Here is a 23,190-nt window from a genome sequence, read left to right on the forward strand (position 1 = left end):
GTCACAGCGGGTGAACATGATGATAGATAAAAGGACAGATAACAGACGTCAAGCTCATCTGTGCAGGGGTGGAAGTAACAGATTAGCAAGGCTATTTTTGAGTATTTGTAACTACTACTGGCCATTAAATGTGATTAAAAAGTAAGGAATACTTTGAGCAGTTTCAACAGGGGTACTTTATGAGTACGACTTAAGCAATATGGCAGCAAATCTTCCTAGAGAATTAACTTTCATTGCTGTGCATGTCTGTGTACAAATGCAGAAGTCAGACGGAAAACTTCTATTTCCAAGCAACTCCTATTAAGAGCTTTATTTCCAGATCGTCGCTTGCTTTGATCTTCACCCAAAAAGCTCTTAAGCAGCATCCTTACTTCCACATCCACTCGTCTGGAAATTGCTGATCAGTCGTCACATCCTTTGCCTGTTTTCATTTCATTAGGCGCTTCATTTCCTTGAGCGCTGACTGTGACAGATGAGTTCATCGGGGCAGGAGCAGCTCATTAACCTTTGACATGACCTCCAGTCAGCTTAGGAGGAGACCCCTTTCAAATCTGTGGCCCTGCAGAGCATAGACAGTTATCACTGCGCTGTTGTTCTATAAAGTTTAAGTTCATAAGTTCACATATGACATACATGAGTACAGATGGTGTGCAGTGCAGTGGCCTGAGGCCTGAGTCAGCGGTTCCCAGGGGGTCATGAAGCACTCTTGATTTAAGGGAGCATAACATTAAAACATTAAATTCTCTTTTGTCACAAAACTACTCGTCGTTAGCATTAAAAGTGTAGAATCTCTTTCATATATATATATACTGTATATACATATATATATATATATGTGTACATATATATATATATATATATATAAAAAGTAGTGTTATCGTCATCATTTAAAAAAAATTCACAAAAGCAAAATTAGAGCATATTTCAATTATATAGCTCCAATTACAACATAGTCACAAGCGAAACTGGCAGTTGGTTCTACATGGTAGGAGCCCGGGTTATGTAAACCGTTTGCACCCACTGGGTCTGGGTTGTAATGCAACTTTTGCTGTGAAAAAAAGTTTTAAACTGCAAAATGAAGCAGCTGTGGTCCACCAAACACTCTGAGATGGTGTTGTAAGACTACTTTGTCTTTATCCTGAATTTCCTTCCATCATTCTTAATGTTTGGGAGAGATAGACAACAGAACGTTGAACGGTGGTTCAACGTTACATTTATTCAGCCATGAAACTACAACAACAGATTGAAACGGTTTCACCAGAGTCCTAAGTCTGTCTCCTCTCTAGTTCCTCCATTTTTGGAAGTCTCCAGCCAAGTCTGTAGCTTTGTCCTCATTTCATTTCATTTCATTTATTTATTTCAACAGGAAAAGATTCAAACAAAATCTGGCCTGACTCAACAAATACTGGTTTTCAGCAGGTTCCTGCTCTGCAGCAACACAAAAGACAAACAGACAGACACACAGCAACAGCACAGCAAACAGTCAGACATACAAATGGTTGAGGTCACACTGGAGTGGGCCTGTGGCCCCCGTCACTAGCTGAGACTGAGAGGTGCTCCTTCAGTCCATCCTAAAACCAGTCTGTCCTCATCCTCCTTGGTTCCAGGTCCAGCTTCTCCCAGGGTCTCAGGGCCTTCACGATGCCACTCCTCTTCTTATCTCCTGGGTCAATCAACAGGACGTCTTCTGGGTTCCTCCTGGTCGTCTCCATATGGTTCTCTTTACAGTTACATCAAAGCAAGTTCTCAACAAAAGGCCACGAAGCAAAAACAGAAGCTGTTGTCTTTATGGTCACTATTTGACAAAACTCCTTTTACAGAGTAGGAAATCTAAAATCCTCAACTAATTCAGTTCTCCAGAAAGTCACATTAAAGAAGTATGACTGAGCAACATTACCATCGGCGATTCCATCGACAGCATCAAACAGACTTTAGCTTCCCTTTATAAACGCTGTCTGCTGTTACTTTCAATTTGTTAGTTTATCTCAGCTGTGATCCCCCTATAGTTGGAGCACACCCTCAGGTCCCCCTTTTTAAACAGGGGGACCACCACCCCGGTCTGCCAATCCAGAGGCACCGACCCCGACTGCCATGCGATGTTGCAGAGACGTGTCAACCAAGACAGTCCCTGCACATCCAGAGACTTAAGATACTCAGGGCGAATCTCGTTCACCCCCGGTGCCTTGCCAATGGAGGTGGAGAACATGGTCTGCTCGGGCTCAATGTCCCTAGCCTCCCTCGGGACATGAGAGAAGCTTTCCCGGAGGTGGGAGTTGAAAACCATGTTGACAGAGGGTTCCGCCAGACGTTCCCAGCAGACCCTCACAACTCGTTTGGGTCTGCCAAGTCTGTCCGGTTTCCTCCTCCGCAAGCGAATCCAACTCACCACCAGGTGGTGATCGGTCGACAGCTCTGCTCCTCTCTTCACCCGAGTGTCCAAAACACACACCCGGAGTTCAGATGACACAACAATAAAGTCGATCATCGATCTCCGACCTAGTGTGTCCTGGTGCACTTACGGACACCCCTATGCTCGAACATGGTGTTTGTTATGAACGAACTGTGGCTAGCACAGAAGTCCAATAACAGAACACCACTCGGGTTCAGATCAGCAAGGCCATGCGATCTAATCACCCCCTTCCAAGTCTCACTGTCGCTGCCCACGTGAGCGTTAAGTCCCCCAGTAGAACAATGGAGTCCCCAGTCGGAGCACTGTCTAGCACCCCTCCCAGGGACTCCAAGAAGGTCAGGTACTCCACACTGCTGTTCGGCCCATAAGCCGAAACAACAGTGAGGCACCTGTCCCCGACCCGAAGGCGCAGGGATGCGACCCTCTCATTCACTGAGGTGAACTCCAACACATGGCGGCTGAGCTGTGGGGCTATAAGCAGACCCACGCCAGCCCGCCACCTCTCACCGTGGGCAACACCAGAGAAGTGGAGAGTCCAGCCCTTCTCGAGAGGTTGGGTTCCAGAGCCCAGGCTATGTGTGGAGGTGAGCCCGACTATATCTAGCCGATACCTCTCAACCTCCCTCACAAGCTCGGGCTCCTTCCCCTCTAACGAGGTGACATTCCATGTCCCTAGAGCCAGTCTCTGTGTTCGGGGATCGGGTCGCTGGGCACCCTGCCATCAGCTGCCACCCAATCCACATTGCACCCAGCCCCTACGGTTCCCTCGGTGGGTGGTGAGCCCGCTGGAGGTCAGGCCCACGTCGTCCCTTCAGGCTGAACCCGGCCAGGCCCCGTGGGCAAAGGCCCGGCCACCAGGCGCTCGCTTACGAGCCCCAGCCCCAGGCCTGGCTCCGGGGGGGGGGCGGCTGCGCCATACCGGGCGCCGTAACTACCTTTGTTCTTTTTCGACTCAGGGGCTATTGAACTGCTCTTAGTCTGGCCCGTCACCCAGGACCTGTTTGCCACGGGAGACCCTACTAGGGGGCAACATAGCTCCTGGGATCATGCAGGCTCTCAAACTCCCCCACCACGATAAGGTGGCAGTTCTAGAGGGAGAGGAAGAAGATAGGGGGAATCACACTCCTCAGCCTCCCCGGGAAAGTCTACGCCAGGGTACTGGAGAGGAGGATTCGACCAATAGCCGAACCTCGGATTCAGGAGGAACAATGCAGTTTTCATCCTGGCCGTGGAACACTGGACCAGCTCTATACCCTCCTTAGGGTGCTAGAGGGTTCGTGGGAGTTTGCCCAACCAGTCCACATGTGTTTTGTGGATTTGGAGAAGGCATTCGACCACGTCCCTCGAGGTGTCTTGTGGGGGGTGTTCCGGGAATACGGAGTCCAGGGCCCCTTGCTAAGGGCCGTCCGGTCTCTGTATGACTGGAACAGGAGTCTGGTCCGCATTGCCGGCAGTAAGCCAGACCTGTTCCTGGTGCATGTTGGACTCCGGCAAGGCTCCCCTTTGTCACCGGTTCTGTTCATAATCTTTATGGACAGAATTTCTAGGTGCAGCCAGGGGCCGGAGGGGGGTCCGGTTCGGGGACCATAGGATTTCATCTCTGCTTTTTGCAGGTGATGTTGTCCTGTTGGCTCCGTCAAACCCGGACCTACAGCATGCACTGGGGTGGTTGGCAGCTGAGTGTGAAACGACAGGGATGAGGATCAGCACCTCCAAATCCGAGGCCATGGTCCTCGACCGGAAGAAGGTGGCTTGCCCCCTCCAAGTCGGTGGAGAGACCCTGGCCCAAGTGGTGGAGTTTAAGTATCTTGGGGTCTTGTTCACGAGTGGGGGAAAGATGGAGCGTGAGATTGACAGGCGGATCGGTGCAGCAGCTGCAGTGATGCAGTCATTGTATCGGTCCGTTGTGGTGAAGAGGGAGCTGAGCCGAAAGGCGAAGCTCTCGATTTACCGGTCAATCTACGTTCCCACCCTCACCTATGGTCATGAGCTTTGGGTCATGACCGAAAGGACAAGATCACGGATACAAGCGGCCGAAATGAGTTTCCTCTGTAGGGTGGCTGGGTGCTCCCTTAGAGATAGGGTGAGGAGCTCAGTCACCAGGGAGGAGCTCGGAGTAGAGCCGCTACTCCTCCACATCGAGAAGAACCAGCCGAGTTGGCTCGGGCATCTGGTTAGGATGCCCCCTGGACGCCTCCCTGGGGAGGTGTTCCAGGCATGTCCCACTGGGAGGAGACCCCTGGGAAGACCCAGGACACGCTGGAGAAACTATGTCTCTTGGCTGGCCTGGGAATGCCTTGGGATCCTCCCAGAAGAGCTGGAGGAAGTGTCTGGAGACAGGGAAGTCTGGGCATCTCTGCTGAGACTGCTGCCGCCGCGACCCGGCCCTGGATAAGCCGTAGAAAATGGATGGAAGGATGGATGGATGGATGGATCTCAGCTGTTTGGTTTCTGCTTCTTGTCTTTGTCTTCTTCTAAAAATGGAACACAGAGCATCTGCAGATGAGGTTAATAAGGTGGTCCACCATTTGTCTGACCCATGACATGTCAAATAGCATGCCATAGTATCTATGTGCACGATTAAGACACCATAATTAAGAGAGAATATAAAAGATAATGCCAGTTACTTCTCTAACAGTTTCAGCTAAATATCATTGACTTATAGAAGCTTGGTGATGTGGAGATTAGTTTATTCATAATTCACCCATGGACTGTGGGGTGGGGGGAACGTTTATCTTGAGAGAGGGCGTTGTTTCCGCCCGGAGGGATTTGGTGTTACTCTCATTCATTCTCACGTGTTCTGAGTTTCGATGGAGAATAAAGTTTGGAATTTTTTGCTGAGAACGCCACCTCCGACTCCCATTCTTTGGCTCTACAGTGACACTTTAGTTGTTTTTGTGGTGTCGGATTTCTTTTTCTCTTCGTGGAATGAGCACAGACTGGAAGTTAAAATGACCGACAGCGCCATCTGCTGTTCAAACATGTTATTGGCACACTGGATGGGCCTCAGCATGTTTTTTACTTTGTATAACCTCTAACCTCTGTAGCAAAATGAACACATGGATTTGCAATACTGCTGTGCTTTCACATTCTGCTGGTCTTTTAAGCAAAGAAAATCAATAAAGAAACATGTGATAAAGGTACAATGTCTTCCCTGCCACAATAGCTGGCCTCACACATGCCTCCTGCCAGCTGACAGTTCATGATTAAACCAGGCTGACTGAACAGCCTATCAGCAGGAAGGATTTCTGCTCAGGCCTCTTGCAGGGGCAGCCAGGCAGGACCCATGGGTGGATGCATTCATTCCAGCTGCTCTCTCTCCTGGCTGCCACAGCAGATTTGCCTTTGAGCAGGAGGGAACCGGAGCTGAACCCCCGCCTGTGTGTGAAAACACTCTGCAAACATGGTGAGTACACAACCTGTCAGCGGGTGTGTAAGGTCTGCCACACACACACACACACACACACGGGGCTGGTTTCCACACCACACACCTGGTGACTTTTACACTCTGGGTGTGTAAAGCTTCTCGTGATCATGCTTTATTGCAGGGTGATGGATAAATACAAATGCTTCTGTGTGGCTGTATCTCTCTGAAGGGGTGGAGGAGCTGCATGTGGCCTGTTGCTGTGTGTCTGTGTGCATTAGGCCAGCGTGTGTGATGAATGGCTCTGAGCTGTGCGCTGCTGAACATTCGCTCCACTGATCCAGCAGATTACAGCGTTGCTATGATACCTGTTGAGTCACTGCTGTGTTTCAATCTGCAGATCTGAGATCTGTTTCCTCCCCCAGGTTTATGAGCCTGACGACCCCTTCTGATGGCAAACCCCTCTCTTGGAGCTCCAGATTGGGAAATAAACTCATTTCTGTTTCAGGAGCAGTGAAAAGTTGACGGCGCCGTTCAGATTTGAGCGAAGGACACGGACATTACCAAATTTTAACCCGTGTGACTGTGCATCATGTGCACAGATTAGGCAGAGAGTGACCAAACAGCACCGGTGTCGCCTCCCACCACCGCATACCTTTGAACCAGCTCGTTTTTTTGAATGAGGAAGGCCTCCTCTCATTGTTTCCAGATGGGATCGCATGCAGCCAATCACAGTTTGCGTCTGTGTTGCTGCCCCCCTCTCCAAATCCGCCACTCTGTTACCTCTGCTCTGTCCTCCCAGGCCGGCAAGATCCAGAGTCTGACCGAGGAGGAGAGGAACCACATTCTCCCCCTGCTACGCAACGCTCAGTGGGTGGAGGCTGTGGGACGGGACGCCATTTACAAAGAGTTTGTTTTCAAAGATTTCAACCAGGTTGGGGTTCTGCAGTCGCTCATCGCACTCTCAAGCCATTTATCAGCCGTGAGCGTGACGTGACCACGCAAAACGCTCTCTCCTCAGGCTTTCGGCTTCATGTCCCGAGTGGCTTTACAAGCAGAGAAGATGGATCACCATCCGGAGTGGTTCAACGTTTACAACAAGGTAGAGAGGACAGACGATGAGCAGTGGGGTGGGGGACAGATAGCGATCAGCGATCATCAAACCGCTGGACTTGGATCTGAGCGTCTCACACACACACACACACACACACACACACACACACACACACACACACACACACACACTGTGTTCATATTCTGAAACTCCCAAAAAGCCTGATCCTCAACAAAAGATCAAATTTCACAGTGAAAAACAGCTGACTCAACACAAACCCTGCCAGCTCTCCACTATGTGAATTAATCTCCTCACTCGTTCGCCTACAGGCTGCTTGTTTTCAACATTTCATGGAACAAACAGGGAAGCGTTATCCTCCATTTTAAAAGGAGGCACCTTCTCTTGGTCGTATTAGTGATGTGCTTACGGGTTTTCATTTGCCCCCTCAGGTCCAGATCACTCTCAGCACTCATGACTGTGGAGGACTGTCTCAGCGGGACATCACCCTGGCCACGTTCATCGACCAGGCGTCTCTCGTGTGAGCCCGGCTGGCTCGTCGTCAAAACAGATTTGTGGATGTGATCTGCCCAATCCAACCTGCGAGGAGCACTGTGCTTCATTTGACAGCCCATTATGAATTTGTAAAGGACCCTCCGTATGCTTTTAAAATGTGCTGTGCTGCTTTTGTACATGGTGAAAAATGAGATTATTCACTTCAGACTGTTTGCAAATTGAGACCAAAATAAGTTAATTTCTCTTAAAACCTCTCCCACTCAGTGTCGAATGTGCCAAATGTTTTGTTTTTGTACTGAAAAATGTTTAATATTTCTCCTTCAGCATGATCTTGTGACTAAAAGACAACTGAGAACCGGTCATCAGACTGAATGCATTTTATTGAAAACACTATCGAACCGCCGTCTCTGTTCGTGTGACAGCTGTGAGTGGACCAACAGCGTCTGCTGTGGAACCTCTTACAGGACGTCATCGAAACTTCAACAGGAGAAAAAAAAAAAAAGTTAGCTAAAAGTCTAAACATGATACATTCAGAGAATCACAAGTCACTGAACCTGGTGCTTAAAAGGTTTTAACATCGCATGTGAAGTAGAAGATAACCATTATGAAGCCGGATCCGTGCCGCTGGGAAGGAAACTGCAATGAGAACATGATTTCAAACACTTATTATTGCTACATTATAACACAGAACTATGAGAGACACGAGTCGCTGTTAAAGGATCTGTAAAGGCGCATCGCCGTTTGTATTCAAAATAGATTCCTTGGCCATCCAACTGTCACTATTTTCCAAAGCATCACTGGAAAAGGGTTTTTGCAGTGTTTTTTGTTTTTTGCGCAGGTGTAGTTTTCAGCACTTCGGGGAAACAGGTGGGTTCATCAGTCTTTGAACCAGGCACTGACTAAAAAGCTGAGAAATCTAAATACATTCACGTCTAATCTCTTTTAGAATCATCAGCACCTAAAAAAAGAAAAAAAAAAAAAAAACACGAATCACTCATGAAACTGAAAACTGAACGCTCCCCAGTGCTCACACAGAAACACTTAAAGTACACTAACAAGGCTCACAGGCCGCCGTTCACTACAACGCCTCCAAACGACCGACACACGGAAAGTCCCTTTGTTTCAGCTCACAAGTATTGCACAAACACAGAAATCATTAAAAGGAACATTAACTATGTTAGGAAAATGTGTCATAGAAAAAAAAAAAAACAAGGTCCTTTTGGTGTTACAGTATGCAGTGTTAAAATATTAACCTGTAAGTTTAATGTTTACTAAAACAGTCGGGAAACTGTTGAAGAAACTGTAGTGAAGCTTGTTTTTTTTCTTTTTTCTAAATTCCCCTGGAGTTCATCACGTTAGAAATGGAAAACAGTCACCCTGTTAGAATTCAGTGGATGAATAAATGACATTTGCATTGATTAGAAACTGAGGTAGATTGAATTAGGAGACAACAAGGTGACAACACAGAAGACCGTCGATAGAAAGTATTGAGATTCTGCCATGTGATAATACTCCTGTGGGCCTTCAGTCCAGGCTGAGACAGCTGAAATTATTACTTCACTTTACAAGCCAACTATTGGAAGTCTTTCTTCAAATCAAGAATCAAACAATCAGAAGTGGCTGATAAGGTTCAGATACTCCTTAATGCCCTCATTCTCCCTTTACTGAATTTGAGAACTGATTTATCAAAATGAAATTAAAAAAACCTAAAAAAAAATATCCCAATAATTAATTCTCCCCTCTGCCTACAAATGCATCCAACTGCAGACAGAAAAGCTGAAGTGCTATAAAAGCTGGAAATGAACGTTCATGCTTGAGCAGGAACGTCCTCCGCTGGATCAGACCTGCGGGTTCAAGTGGCGGACAGATTAACCTGATGTGTTGCTGTCAGGGCGTCGCAGTGCTTCCTCTCTCTTCACGATAAAGAGCAGTCTCTGAGCAGTACAGCGGGCTTCATGCTAGAGGGCAGCGCAGGATTTCAGTGGTTATGTTGGGTTTGTTTTTTTTTTGCCGAGTCATCACAGAAAGTGAAGGCGTGATGACGGTGAGCTGAAATGTTCAGGTAAAAACACAGAGACAGATACTGAGCGTTGCTACGCAATCAGCAGAGATCAAGGTTCCAAGGCGAAATGAGATTGAAATGGATTTCAAAAACAAAATGAGTCACAGAAACACACACACACACACAACATAATTCAATTCAAATTAAAGGTCTAAAACTGCTTTGGACCCAGTCATTTGTCCTCTGTACTGCAGAGACGCCGTGGGGAAAGCGATCCCTGTGGGCTGGTTAAACAGACAATGGCTTGTGCTTCAAAAGATCTTTGCAGATGTTTTTTTTTTTTCTTTTTCTGCATGGCGCAGATTTGCAAAATAAGGCAACCGCAGAGCGAAGAGCTCAGGGCTCTGGGAGGAGGCGGGTGTGATTTCCCTGCGTCTCGGAGGCGGGGAGGGGGGTCCCCACCCCGTCTCAGTGGGCCTTGCCGTTCCCGTTCATGTGGCTGGAGTTCAGCTTGGGCACCTCGGTGCTGTAGAGGCAGTCCAGGAAACCTCGGGAGATCTCCGTCACCATGGATCTGTCTGGGATGGACTGGGCCATGCCGTAGATGGCGCCCTGGAACAGCATGGAGACATCCGCACGGTCACCGACTCTTTATTTTCCCTCCTGAGCTTGCCGCTCCGATACCGGCTGCAGTTTCCTCTATTTCTGATATGCAAATGAGGCTCTGCCCTCTTTCAATCCTGTTAAGTGCCATCCTTCTCAAGTGTGATCGACCCTGCCAACTAATCTGCCAGACACAATGAGACGCCTGCGCCAAGTGGGCGGGGCTTCCACTCCATCCGAGAGCTGACACAGAAAACAGCTGCTTGTGTCAACCTAAGTTAAAACAACAACAGAACGGAGCACTGTGTACCAGCAGTAAGCAGGAGAGGCAGATGAATGGTGTTAACAAGGGTTATTCACGAGTGATTTCACTTCCTACGACGAGTTCGTGTTTTAATTCAACTGTGATCGCTCACATGCCACACCGCTCTGTTTACATATATATAAATGAACCTCACTGAAACACAGCGTTTAATTTTAGAAAGTCATTTCACCATGAGAGGCTGTAAAACTGAATTTTTCTGCCGCTACAAAGACAGACCCTGACATTTGTTTTGCAGGTCGCGTCCCTGCTGACCTGCTCGGGTGCGAGCGCCGCCGCTGACTCACCATTCCTGTGGTTTTCTCTGAGGGGTTCTTCATGATGACGGCGACCTGCTCCTTCACGTCCTGGATGAAACGATCAGCGACCCCCGGCTGGGTGTGCAAGACTGTGCAACAAATGTGGATGCTGTGAAAGAAGAGATGAAGCATTTAAGATATTGTGAAATTACATATATATATATTTTAAATGGCTGCTATTTGATTGATGGTCACCTGGATGGATACTGCAGCGTGTTCAGGTTCCAGCCCTTTGACGTCAGTGCATTAGAAAGACGGAAAATATCGAAAACGTCCGAACCGATCGCCACCACTGACACTTCCGGATCTCCAAACACAAACACTCCTTTTATTTTACAGATTCTGTCAAGAGGGAAAGAAAGCAGATGAAAGTTAGAGGGTCATGAGAAAACATGACTGCTGTGATCTCAAGTATGACAAAGCAGTTAAGAACATGGATGAATCAGTCATTGGTCAAAATATTAAGTGAATAATTTAACTTTATGATTTTTTTTTCATTATAATGTGGAACTTTTGTAATCAATGCAATAAAATCTGTCTCCTGCATTTATTGCAGCAACTTCAAACTCTCACAAACAGAAAGTGAAGATCAGATGGATTACTAAGATCAAGTGCAGTTTGTAGAGTCTTAAGTATCAAAACTATTTGTTGTTAATGGTCGTTGGGATCCAGAGGATAAACGTTAGAAAAGACATAAAAACCTAAAAACATAAAGCGCAAGATAAAATGCAATAAAAACAATAAAAAGACAATGATAAAAACATAAAAACAGGAGCAGAGACTCAGGCTGGGTTAAAGGACAAAGTGAAAAGACAAATTTCTTTTAAAAACGGACAGCGATGGAGCCTGTGGACGCTCATTCAGAGACTTAAAACAAACGAACGGTAAAATGAACTCTAAAATTCACGGGCAGCCAGTAGAGGGAGGCCAGAACAGGAGTAATACTTTTCCTCCAACAGGAGACCTGCGAGGGCCGACTGGCTGACTCCAACACAACGCGTATTACAGTAATCCAGCTGAGACGTGATAAAAGCTTGAATTACTGTTTCAGAGTGCTGACGAGCAAGATTTGGCTCAACCTTTGACATTTCAAACTGTTCTAAAATATGTTTTCTAAATATAATAAATGTTACTTTCAAAGTTAATCTCTCTGCTCCATCAGAAATGCCTCCCTTTGTCAACATTTACACATGAAATGTGATTTATGTGTCATCAGAGAGGCTGCAGCGGCCTTCTGTAAAGTCCCTCACTTCATCTACTTCATGGAAAAAATAAAGTTGAGCTTCCTCCATAAAATCCAAAAGACTCTTGATTGAAAACACTCAGGAAGTCCCTCTTCTATCACCGTCAGCCTGCAGCGTGAGGTGACAGGAGATCCGAAAACAGCTGTTTCAACCATCCGTCATCCCGCTGTCGACTCGGTCAGGGTGTCTTACTCGGTTTTAATCTTGCGGGCTGTGCTGATGATCTTCCTGGTGGCGTCCACGTATCCGTTCTCTCCCATGTGCATCATGGTCGCCCAGCAGGCGGCGATGATCCCCCCCGGCCGGGAGCCCGCCACGGACGGCGAGGCGTAGATCCCCCCCTGCCAGTCCGGGGCCACGAAGTACTGGTACTGGCGGTAGGTCTTATCGCTGTACAGGATCACCGAGGAGCCTTTGGGGGCGTAGCCATACTGCAGGGAGCAGCAACAATGCACAATGTAGCACTGAAATAACCGTCGGTGTGGAGATTACGCAACGGCGTTTAAATCCCAGTCCGTATGTATTCCACAAACGGAGCACGATGTCAACCGTCAGGAGTTGTTATTAGGTGAGATGTGCGCTGTGGTAACACCGCTGAGAACAAAAGGCGTGCAGGAGAGATTAGCGGAGCCGCTCCTTACTTTGTGCGTGTCTGCAGAGATGCTCGTGACACCTTTAACCCTGAAGTCGAACGGGGCGAGTGTGTAGCCGGCCTTGGCCATGAACACGATGAGGAAGCCTCCCAGGCAGGCGTCCACGTGCAGCGGCAGGCTGTAGCGCACGGCCAGCTGCAAAACACCCGGGGGAGAGAGTGTTGGACTTCCTTGTTGTTATTTTGGAAACCTGCTGAGAGGGAAACGCGTTCCGCTGCTGACCTTGGCTACTTCCTCGATGGGATCCATGATTCCGTGAGGGAACTGCGGCGCTGAGCAGACCAGCATGGCCGTGTTCCTGCTGATGGCTCTGCGCATCGCCTGCAAACACAGCAGACAGTAGCAGCAATCTGTGCGCCAGTCATTTACACACACACACACACACACACACTCTGCACGCACTGCACGCTCACCTTCACATCCACCTTCATGGTTTTCTTGTCCAACGGGATGTGAACAAGCTTCATCCCGAAGTAGTGGGCCGCTTTGTCGAAAGCTGCGTGGACGCTCACCGGCGCCAGGCTGCAGAGCAGAGACACACTTCACTGCATGATCCGGTAAAACAAGGCCGAGCGCGGAGTTAATAACACACACACACACACACCGCTGTTCTTACATTTCGGGGTATTTGACGCCTCGTTCGTAGGCCATGTCTCTGTACGCCTTGCAGGCCATCAGGATGCTCTCAGTGCCTCCTGACGTAACCTGGACGAAGAGAAGTAACTTTCAAACGTGACTCCTGCCTTCATTTCCATCTGTCTGCACCAACGGGTGACGCACCGTGCCGCAGGAGTTGGGTCCACCGTGGAAAAGCGTGCAGCTCATCCTCACGACCTCTGCCTCCATCTTCCTCACGCTGGGAAAGATGTCGGGGTGGAGAGGGTTGCTCCACGCGAAATCTCCGTAAACCTGGAGACAACCAGCGACAACAGAGTGACAAGGTCAGCGTCAATCCCAGAAAGCTGCTGGGAGTTACAGATGAAGTGGAATTCACTGAAATCAGCATGAAAAGTATTATTACATTGAAAAACAAAACAAAACAAAAAAACAAGTTATGCTTTATGTAATCAGTTGAATGCAGGCTCAAACTTTACAGCTTGTTATGGAGAACTGGCACATTCCTAAACACAGTGAAAGAAAACAGCTTAAATTACAAGTACAAGTTGAAATTCTTTGGTCGGAATCAAAAAAGCCTTTGATACTGTGCTGACAATAAGTTGCTAACAAAGGTTGCGTTTGTTTGCAGCGCTGAATCGTAGACGCACTGAACGGCAGTTGGCATCATTAGACTGGAGCCCAGCGTGGCTCAAACAAGGAGTTTTTATGTTTTCATTTTATGGCTGTTGCTGCTTCAGACCTGCTCAGTCATCGATGCCACTTAGTTCATTTCCATTCGTGTGGCTCAACGACACACAACATGTACAACTGGAGCCGTTTCTCACTGAGGGATCGGTGTCTTTTCCATTTATGAATACCGGTAAACTACAGTTATGCACACAGGTTTACATACCTTCACCAGTAATTTGGTCAAAGTTTCGTCGCCCCAGTAAACGGCACCAGAGACACATCCTTTCTCCCACTTCACATCATCTGCAAAAACACACAGCGTCTTCAGAAACACACACATTTCAAGCAGTGTGTTTTCTTATCAGCGATGAAGATTAGAAAATGTTCTTTTTTTTCTGGCCAGTCAGCCATGAGAGATAACGGAGCCGATGGATCAGCCGGGGATGAATGGAGGCTGGTGAACTCACTCAGGGTCTCGTACTCCTTGATTTTTTCCATGACTTGGCTCTGGGAGAGACCTTTAGAGGGCAGCTCTCTGGTGTAGCTCATCCCCTCCTTCAAAGTGCACAGACTGACAGACATGTCGTCCAAAGCCTTGTTCAGCTGGCTCTGGATCTGACAGAGAGGACAGCGTTACCACACAGTTCACACTGAGAAAATAAGAAGATAAAGCACGTCTGGGCCTAAAATAAACAGAGGTGAAGTAACACCGCGACCGGCTGAACGGAAGTAACCGCGTTATCACGACTGCGTGATCTTAAGCATGCCAAAGGTCTAACACCATCTCAGTCATCTACGAGTGACTCATAAGAGCCTCAGACACGAGAGTCAGAACACACTCACTGGTAAAAAGAGGGAACAGATTCACCACCAACACTTACTGCTACGCCAATGAAGGGAATCTTCCTGATGAGTCGAAAGCACTTCTTCTTGATCCGAGACACGAGGCCTATCAGCCACAAAGAAAGAGCAGACACAGCAGCAGCCGCGGTGAGACGCCGATACACTCTCAGCTGCAAATATTAGGCAGCTGACGGTGAGCTGTAGTCACATGGCGAGACGAGAAGTGCTCAATGAATATTGGAACTCTGTGTTCAGCAGGCATTAAATTCTGCCCGTTGGAAGGAGCGGAGCGCCTGTTTCCTCTGTGCTTTCCCTCTCTGACAGCTAAATCTAGATAAGTGGCGACCCGGTTGCGGAGGAATTTGGTGAGTGGTTTACTGATGAGTTGTGCCGATTTTATGGATTCCTTGAGGTGTGTGTCATACATAAGCACATGAACTATGAAAAAGCTGCAGCCAAATTTGGTTAAACTGCACTGTTCAGCTATTAGGCACTGACTTAACACCCTGCATCGCGTGTGAAAGATTACTTTCTTGCTGGAAGAGGAAGCCTTTGATCCAAACGGCTCCCAGCGTGGTGAGGACCGATGCTCCGATGATCTGCCACGGCTCCAGGTCCGCGCAGTGAGAGTTGACCTGCCGCCGGCCCTCCTCCAGGTACAGCAGCAGCATCTCCTTATACACCTCCAAGGCACTCTGCACACGGACACGCACAATCAAACAAGCTGCATTCGGATGAAAACAGGTGCAGAAAGTCCTTTATTTTGACTCCAAGCACTAGAGATTTAACACAGAATCACATGCAGTTGCAGACACACCCATCTTTATAACTCACGAGATGTTATTAGAAACATGTGGTGGAGAAAAGGCTTTTTTTTTCTGAGTCTGAACATGAAGCAGTGACCACAGGATGTCACATGTGGATCGTTGTTTGACATGATCACGACTCAACTGCTTCACTTCTTTTTTTTTTTTTTGAAAATACGCACAGGATTAATGCCAACATGCACACTTTCACAGGAAATACTACACAGTGAATCATAAATCCTGGCATGCAGCACCTCATCTCTGTATACTGAAGATATACTGTGGACTCAAAAGCTCTTAGAGTTGGTGAATAGTCAGGTAAATTCAAACGAAGCCCGGCATCACAAACAGAAGTACTTACATCAGAAGACATGGTGCAAACTTTTCCCCGCTCACACTAAAACAAAAACTGTCGGCTCTTCGTTCACCAGCTGAGAGTGAGAAAAGGCTCCCGGCTAACTGGAAGACTACCACTGAGACTCCTCCCACCACCCAAACTGGCAACAACACATCCAGCCAGCTGAGCAGCAGGATGTTTTGCAATCAGCCACGATCGGACAAGATGGGGAACTCTGTCTGTCAACAGTTCCAGATATTGATGACACTCATACGCCTACTTTCAAGATTAAGTCTTCAGATGAAATATTCTGTGTCACATCAGACACAATCACACCAGTGCTGCAGTGAAGTCTTTGTGAATGTGATTACACAAGTGCAGCCAAATTATCTTTCCACTATCTCCTCTCGTGGTGTTTTTACGACACAATGGCAGGCAGTTCGATAGAGAGGACTCTCCACCTCAGCCACAATCAGCTGGAGAAAGCTTAAGGTTCAAAAGACAATATCGTAAGCGCACCATAATTGGACAGCGAGACAAGCCCCCATCACTCCCTTTGTGCAACAGTAACTGTTGATAATACAAGGCACCACCCATACTAATAAAGGCTTACTTTTTTGGGGGGGGTTTTAAGTGACACCACCTGGGCTCACACAGCTGCTGTCGTACCTGCCTGTTCAGGTAGCATGTTCACATACAGGTTTGTCAAGATCAGCCACAAAAAGCCGGCCGGGAAGCAACGGAAAACGTGTGTGTGGGGCGAGATCGTTGACTCGACTTTCCCTGACAGGTACAGAGTGTGAGCGCAGACTCGAAGCATGGCCCTGATCACTGCCACACATCTGCGATAAGGACAAGATTGCACGCTCCTATCTGATACGAACGCAAAAGTTGCCCATCGCTTCAAGATACAGCGCCCACTTTCTGTTATCCAAAACTTTTGCACAATGTGTGTCACCTTCAGATCCTAGCCAGTCTTTTCCAAACCATTATTTGCCCCAGGAAAACTTCCACCGAGTCCTCACAAAGGACCCTCGGACAAGCATTGTCCTCCACATTGTTGAGCAGAGGATGCCGGCTCCTCGGCTTCCACTCACGCCCAAAACACTGTTTGACTATTCTGTTATGAGAGCTTTTGTTGTCTCCGAGGGGAGGTCACGTTCTCATGGAAATATACTGGGCGTGAGGTGGCTGCTCCGGGATACATCAAGAGAAAACAAACCACTTGTACAACATCACTGCAGCTTTGAGTCAGAGAGATCAGAGGAGCGATAATTACAGAAGAGCCTGTGTCTGGAAAGCTTCTTGTAAAAGTGACTAATAAGCCTCAGAGGCATCATATCAGACAGAAGAGCCTCTTCTCCAGGTGACCCGCAGGTGTCCAGACACTGACAGAGACAGCTGGAGGGGGGTTTATTCACAGGCAGCACATCTGTCTCAGAACAGCTGCCCTCCAGTGCTGAGTCTATTGTGTCCCACCAGAAAAGTTTAATGTGCTATTTAAGGAGAAATAACTCAAATCTTAACAACTCTCTGGTGGCTCTGCTCAGTCCACATCTTTGTTGAAGCTTCCTGTAAGTTTAAGTTGAGCAGGATCTCTAATTTTAACCCAACAATAAACAATAGAAAGCCTTTAACAGAGGAAGTACTTCAACTAAACATAAAAACAGACTCTGATCTGAAGTCTCAGGGTGAGGAGAGCTGTACTATATGTATGTACATATTATTTAACTACATGTAACTGTGTCAGACTGAGGTGCTGAGTCTGAAGACAAAAGTATCGGGGGGTAGGGGATTACTTTAGCTGAAAACATGTGTACGGAGAGCCTGTCACAACATAACAGAGGTCAGAGCATCACTGAGAAGTAAACAGGTCGCTTCATTAGCTCACTTCACTCCACATAAACAAGTCTTCGCCCTGGAGCCGCACTGTCATCGTCCTCAGCCTCGCCGAGTCTAACTCCAGGGGTAAAAAGGAGTAAAGTGAGCCCACAACCTACCCAGTAATCCATGTTGTCGAGGCAAACTTTCACCGAGCCACCGCTTTTTTGTGTCCGCCTCACGGAAAGTTGCTTCCAGCAGGCTGCTCCGAGGCTTCGCCTCTCATCTACATGCTACTACCAAACACCGCAGAATGCTAGCCCCGATTCAGGAAGTGACCGACATTCGCGGACTGCGCATGTGTAGATCTACACAACACTACGTCGGTCTGAGTCTCTGCTGAACACTGCACCGCATTGTATATAGATCTGTGATCTCGTAACAGAAACGCCGCAACTTTTCACATATGGTTACCTCAGAGAAATATTGCGTTCAAACGTCGTGGTAAATATCGTCTCTGCAATCAAGGGTAGAGCTTGTCGAAGATGTATATTTTTACTTTTCAATTTGATCATTGTTAACCAATAATTACACTTAATCGTCAAAATTGTATTTTAATTTTTGACCCACAAATACTTAAATAGAATTCAGTGTTTTCATCATAATGTGCCATAATGATTCTCACATGCAGAAACTTGAGCAAACAAGAATAACTTTTTCTATATACTTCGATTTGTCATATTTCTAACCTCACTTAAAAGATTTATATCCAGAAGCTATTAACCAAACCACAGACCTACCAGTGGTGCAATATTGTTAATAATTATAACAGTGATGTGTCTTTCACCTTTCTTCTAGTTTCAGGTTCCACATTTTCGACGTCAGTGAACGCAACATCCCGTGATGCTTAGTAACGGGGTGAAAAGTTGCTGTTGTTGTGAGTCTAAACCACTCCCCCGTGCGGCCAAGCCCTGCAACTGCACCGTCAACAACCGCAAGGACATACGTAAACGAAATCGTGGAAAACATAAATCGTTTTATTTTTCCAGTCCAAGCTTCTGATATATAGACTTAAAACTTTTAAACATAATCAGAAAGTTTATTTTACTAATCAAAATCCTAATTTGGAAATACATATGATCTAATAATTAAATATCCTATGTGTTGAGGCGCAGTATTCTTTTTTCCATGCATGATAAATAATGAAGGTGAAAAGTCTTGAACTTCGTAAAAACATGTCTATCACATCCAAAAAATGAATTAAAGTCCCCCCTTTTTAAGTTAAATTAGACAACGTGGAGATGCCAGCTATTCATCACAGGGAAAACAGGCACTAATACCATACAGACTATTTAGAAACGATTAATGTAACACCCATTTGCTTGAATGTGACATGGTGCAGCTGTTTTTTTATGCTGTTGTTTTTTTGTTATTTGTTTTTTTTTTTTCTTGCATATGCACTTTTGTTGACGTTTGTTCTATTGATTGATCTTGGTTGAACGACCCCGGAATGTTTGAGCACTCTGATTTCATCACAAACACATCGTTGTGTATGCATACCTGTGCATAAATTATCACGTGTGTCCCTAAAATGTCCCTTTTATGTATTTAAACTTTCTTCCTTCAACCGTTTGACAAATTAAAACTGCCTGAAATGTTTTACTCAGTTTGACTTGTTTGCCTCAAACAATGAATGAACTAAGTTTAATCTGTGAATCTGCTGATCAGTGTGATTATTGTGTATCAAGATCATGACCAAAATGGAGGTGGGTTAATTGCAGTTAAAATTATTCTGTCACGGGATCAGAATAAATTTATAATGGAATGACTGAATAGTAAAATTAAGAAATAAAAACATTAGCATTTAAGAAAAGTTATTTATTTCATGGATAAAGCTCCTTTTTGGGTTAAAAAAAAACAAAAAGATGTGTACAAAGCTGCTATAAATTCAAGTGATTCACATAAGTCTTCACAAATACTATAGCTTAACAAGAACAAAGTCCTTGTACGCGACTTTATTCACGTTTTAAAGGTCTTGAACTTGAACATCTATTCTTTAAATGGATATGGTCTTTAGATGGTCATGATTAAAGATTTTTCAAAACTTCACATATGTTCCTTGAAAAGGTGCCCGCTAATGAGCACAATGTTTAACATGGTTAATCCGCAATCAGAAACAAAAGGGAGAAATTCAGCTGTAGTTTAGCGGGTGAAAGGGGGCGACTTGCAGCTTCAGCCCTATTTGTGCTTAAAATCTCCAACCCTTACAAAAAGACAAACTGTCTCCAAAGGACAGCTATTCCACTGTAATTGGTGTACACTGTCTTCAAAAGGTGGGGTGAGAGATACAATGCATTGCCTGTGAAAGGAAACTCCAAAGCACATTAAAAGTGAATTACTTCTTGTGTAAAGTGTGTTCGGGGTCATGCTGGTCACGACGCGCGCACCTCTCCAAAAGCGCACACGTCTCCAAAGGCGCACTCTATACTTTCTAAAAGGCAGTCACATTGTTGAGGGGTTTCACAAGAGGTGTACATATGGCATCCGGGTTGCAATTAAATGTTTTTAAGATGTTTTTCCTTTCTTGAGGAAGTTTCCTTTTTCCTTTTTTCTCTCCCAGCAGCTCTTTGCCAGAAAGCACAAGAGGAGGGGGGGCACATTGAATGGCTCCGCTGCTAGTTTGGGATGACAACAATCTGGTCAGCGAGTTGTTGGACTTTGATTGTCCCCCTCAAAACGTCCTTCAAACAAAAAGCTGAAGACGAAAATAAAGCCCCACCTGGTACCTCTGTTTGCTAAAATAATAATAAATAGATTTCGTTTAATAAATAAGCAAAAGAGACTGTAAAGTGAAGTAGTAGAGGAAGTATTAATCAGGAGCATCAGGCAGGTATCACCTGCTCTGGAGCTTGCTCAGTTTATTGTTAAATATTGTTAAATCACATTTCGTACCAAGTCTGCTCCCGATATCTGTTATTTCTACAGCAACTGGCCGCTTATGTTTGCCTACACTTTGCATAACAAGCAGGACACTACAGCGCACTGATAAAAAAATCAAGCAAAGACTCTGACAACTTCAAATCCACACCTGTTCACCATATTTCAATATGGATTTGGCATCAATGATTATTTGTAAAGTGGTAATATTGAGTTTACTTTAGACTTTTCGTGCCTTTTATAACAGCACGGCACCGTCTCCTATCTCATAGTGTATTTGTCTAGTTTATTGAAAGCATATGGTTATCAGATTGCTTCCCAAAACACATATTTAGACAGAAAGTTAAGGAGAGCTTTTTGTCATCGTGTGTTGATAATGGTAAATCATTTTTAAGTGCTCCCCCTCTCCCCCTCACTGAAGTTCAGACGTGTCCGCACAGTCCCGACACAATTTATCTTATCTTTTAATTCATAAAGTTAAAGTTATTTTCGAAAATGGCAACGCGTCACGGAGATTTGGCAACATTGGATAGATTTTGGAGATGTCATAGCGCACAGATATATACTCACATTACTGAAGAAATCAAGCTTTCATTGTTGTGACACACAAGAGGACCCTTTGTACTTTCAATCTGCACATCGGGTTTTATCCTTTCATTTACGCTTTGTTCGCTGGCCTCGTGCGTAATTGTATTCATCCAAATGCCGGAGCCTTGCGCTTTACGCAAAAAAGCAAATGTTTATAAAAACTTGTATGATGATAAAACTGATCTTTACTGAGTATTGGTTCCACTTTTTGGCGAAGAAAGAGGCAACGCATCCTCTCAAATAATCTGCTACAACAATGTTGAGGTAAAAATCAAACTGCAGCTTCTCAAAGTTTATCAGTGTCAGCGTTGCCAGATCAGGTACGATGCGTAAAAACAAAAATTACGCAAGCGTGTATCCAATTACAAGCAAACTGATTAAAATAGTAACGGTCATTTTCTGCATCCATTTTCAGCACCCTGGTGTACCTGGAGTTAATTTTAAAGCTCAGCAGCGAGTTATCAACACCATCACCTAGGCATGTCGCAATAGATTTGTGTGCGTAAAATGAGAATTACAAGCATTCTTAGGAGACAGAGATTTTCTTACATTTAAAAAAAATATAAATTGCGACATAAAAATCGTTCTGGAAGATTAAAGCAGTCTAAGATGTTTTAACATCTGAAGCGTTTACAAAATCCAGTCTCTTCGAAACAGTGATTGTAACATTTTATTTCCAAAGATAAACCATCACTGATGAGAGTAATGATTAGTTTTAGTGAGAACAATAAGAGTTCATACACACCTGAAAAGGTTGTTACGCAGGTCAAAGAATAATGTGCTTGTATGAGTTAGTCTATATCTTTTTATTTTATGCCAGAGACACTCAAGTAGATGGCGAATGACAGAAATATATCTGAAATCTAAGAACACCAGGGCATCCAGCAGCTGGTCTGTCAGACATGACAGGAACAATAACATCCTGATAACAGCCTCAGAGTTAGAGCAGAATTTTTTACTGTGCTCCCAAATCCTCCATCATACCAAATATTGCATTCTCAAGAAGTTTTCTTTCGTGAATGATGCGTAATTTTCATTTTTTTTTTAATTATATTTTTGTCAAGAAAAAGGGGATTTTATTGACCCTATAAATAATAAGATCTGTTATTCCTCAGTACACCTGTGGCACCACACACACGCGCGTGTCGCACGCTGTTTCAAAGAATACACAAAAGAAGTACAGAATTGTCAGGAATGAAGCAGAAAGGGAGAGAGGCTGAAGGACGCGCTCCCTGGAAGCTGATTGGCCACTTGACAGGCGCTGTTGATTCAGGCGTCCGTGGAGCAGGAAGATAAGATAAAGGCCATATAAAATGACAGAGATGCGCATCCATCCCTCACTGTCACCTGCACCGTCCGCCGCCTCCAGCCTCCACAGAGGACGACTGGCTGTCTCTTTATCCGAGCTTCACCTGCCATCATACTGAGGTAAGAGCAAATATATCCATCCAGCTCACGTGTTTTGTTTACGTTTAGAACAGTGACCAGAAACGTATATTTGATGTTTCCATTGAGATTTTAGTGCAGTTCCATTTCCATTTTAAAGTTATTCAAAGTCATCACGCAGTTTGGGAAATAACAAAAACTTTAAATCACTTTGTAAGCCATCACCATCTGGCATCCAGTAAATCTACGCGCTCCCCGCGTGTGTCCAGCGCAGCTTTGACCTTGCTCTCCATTTTTTCTCAGAGGATGTCTCCCAAAGCAAGATGCGCCTCCAGCGAGCTGCAGGACGCAGTGAGGCTGGGAAGGTTTTCGGCGCGTAACGCAGCATCAGAAGCGGAGGATGCTTCTGGGAACTGTGGACAACCTGCGGGCAGACACCACGTGACCGCCGTCGGAGGAGGAGAGGCACCCCGGGGCGATCAGCGCGCGGACCCGCGGGGCAGGCGCAGGATGAAGGCCAACGACCGAGAGCGCCACCGGATGCACAACCTGAACTCCGCGCTGGACGCGCTGCGCAGCATCCTGCCCGCGCTGCCCGAGGACGCCAAGCTGACCAAGATCGAGACCCTGCGCTTTGCGCGCAACTACATCTGGGCTCTGACGGAGACGCTGCGCATGCACGACCCGCTCGGGCACGCGGCGGCGGACCCGTCTCATCTGA

The 23,190-nt window shown here is 46.1% G+C and overlaps 2 protein-coding genes across 3 annotated transcripts; one reads left to right on the forward strand and one right to left on the reverse strand.

The window, feature by feature from the left end:
- The first annotated feature begins 5,641 nt into the window (after positions 1 to 5,641).
- pcbd1 (pterin-4 alpha-carbinolamine dehydratase/dimerization cofactor of hepatocyte nuclear factor 1 alpha) lies at positions 5,642 to 7,701 on the forward strand. Its single transcript, XM_030107037.1, has 4 exons — positions 5,642 to 5,816; positions 6,577 to 6,708; positions 6,796 to 6,876; positions 7,278 to 7,701. Exons 1-4 carry the CDS (start codon positions 5,814 to 5,816, stop codon positions 7,368 to 7,370), a joined length of 309 nt encoding a protein of 102 aa, XP_029962897.1. The 5' UTR covers positions 5,642 to 5,813; the 3' UTR covers positions 7,371 to 7,701.
- A 2-nt stretch (positions 7,702 to 7,703) lies between these two features.
- On the reverse strand, positions 7,704 to 17,749 carry sgpl1 (sphingosine-1-phosphate lyase 1). 2 transcript variants are annotated; one of them, XM_030107035.1, is made up of 14 exons: positions 17,738 to 17,749; positions 15,124 to 15,289; positions 14,633 to 14,700; positions 14,219 to 14,366; positions 13,975 to 14,054; positions 13,245 to 13,373; positions 13,081 to 13,169; positions 12,878 to 12,986; positions 12,687 to 12,785; positions 12,453 to 12,599; positions 12,004 to 12,242; positions 10,763 to 10,909; positions 10,556 to 10,676; positions 7,704 to 9,955 (listed from the first exon to the last, which is right to left on the reverse strand). In XM_030107035.1, the coding sequence occupies exons 1-14, from the start codon at positions 17,747 to 17,749 to the stop codon at positions 9,812 to 9,814; spliced, it is 1,698 nt and encodes a 565-aa protein (XP_029962895.1). In that variant the 3' UTR covers positions 7,704 to 9,811. The 2 variants fall into 2 exon arrangements, with proteins under 2 accessions (XP_029962895.1, XP_029962896.1); XM_030107036.1 differs by lacking the exon at positions 17,738 to 17,749 and adding an exon at positions 15,762 to 15,921 and having other exon boundaries at positions 9,812 to 9,955.
- Positions 17,750 to 23,190: the final 5,441 nt, after the last annotated feature.

Source organism: Salarias fasciatus, chromosome 13 (assembly GCF_902148845.1).
Source record: "Salarias fasciatus chromosome 13, fSalaFa1.1, whole genome shotgun sequence".
Classification (NCBI taxonomy): Eukaryota; Metazoa; Chordata; class Actinopteri; order Blenniiformes; family Blenniidae; genus Salarias; species Salarias fasciatus.

Coding starts and splice junctions, on each gene's coding strand:
- sgpl1 (XM_030107035.1), bottom strand. Junction 14,701..15,123: donor CTTCCTCTTCCAGCAAGAAA/GTAATCTTTCAC, acceptor TGTGGCTGATAG/GCCTCGTGTCTCGGATCAAG. Junction 13,374..13,974: donor TGACCAAATTACTGGTGAAG/GTATGTAAACCT, acceptor GGTTGTCTCCAG/GTTTACGGAGATTTCGCGTG.
- pcbd1 (XM_030107037.1), top strand. Junction 6,709..6,795: donor TTTTCAAAGATTTCAACCAG/GTTGGGGTTCTG, acceptor CTCTCTCCTCAG/GCTTTCGGCTTCATGTCCCG. Junction 6,877..7,277: donor GGTTCAACGTTTACAACAAG/GTAGAGAGGACA, acceptor TTGCCCCCTCAG/GTCCAGATCACTCTCAGCAC.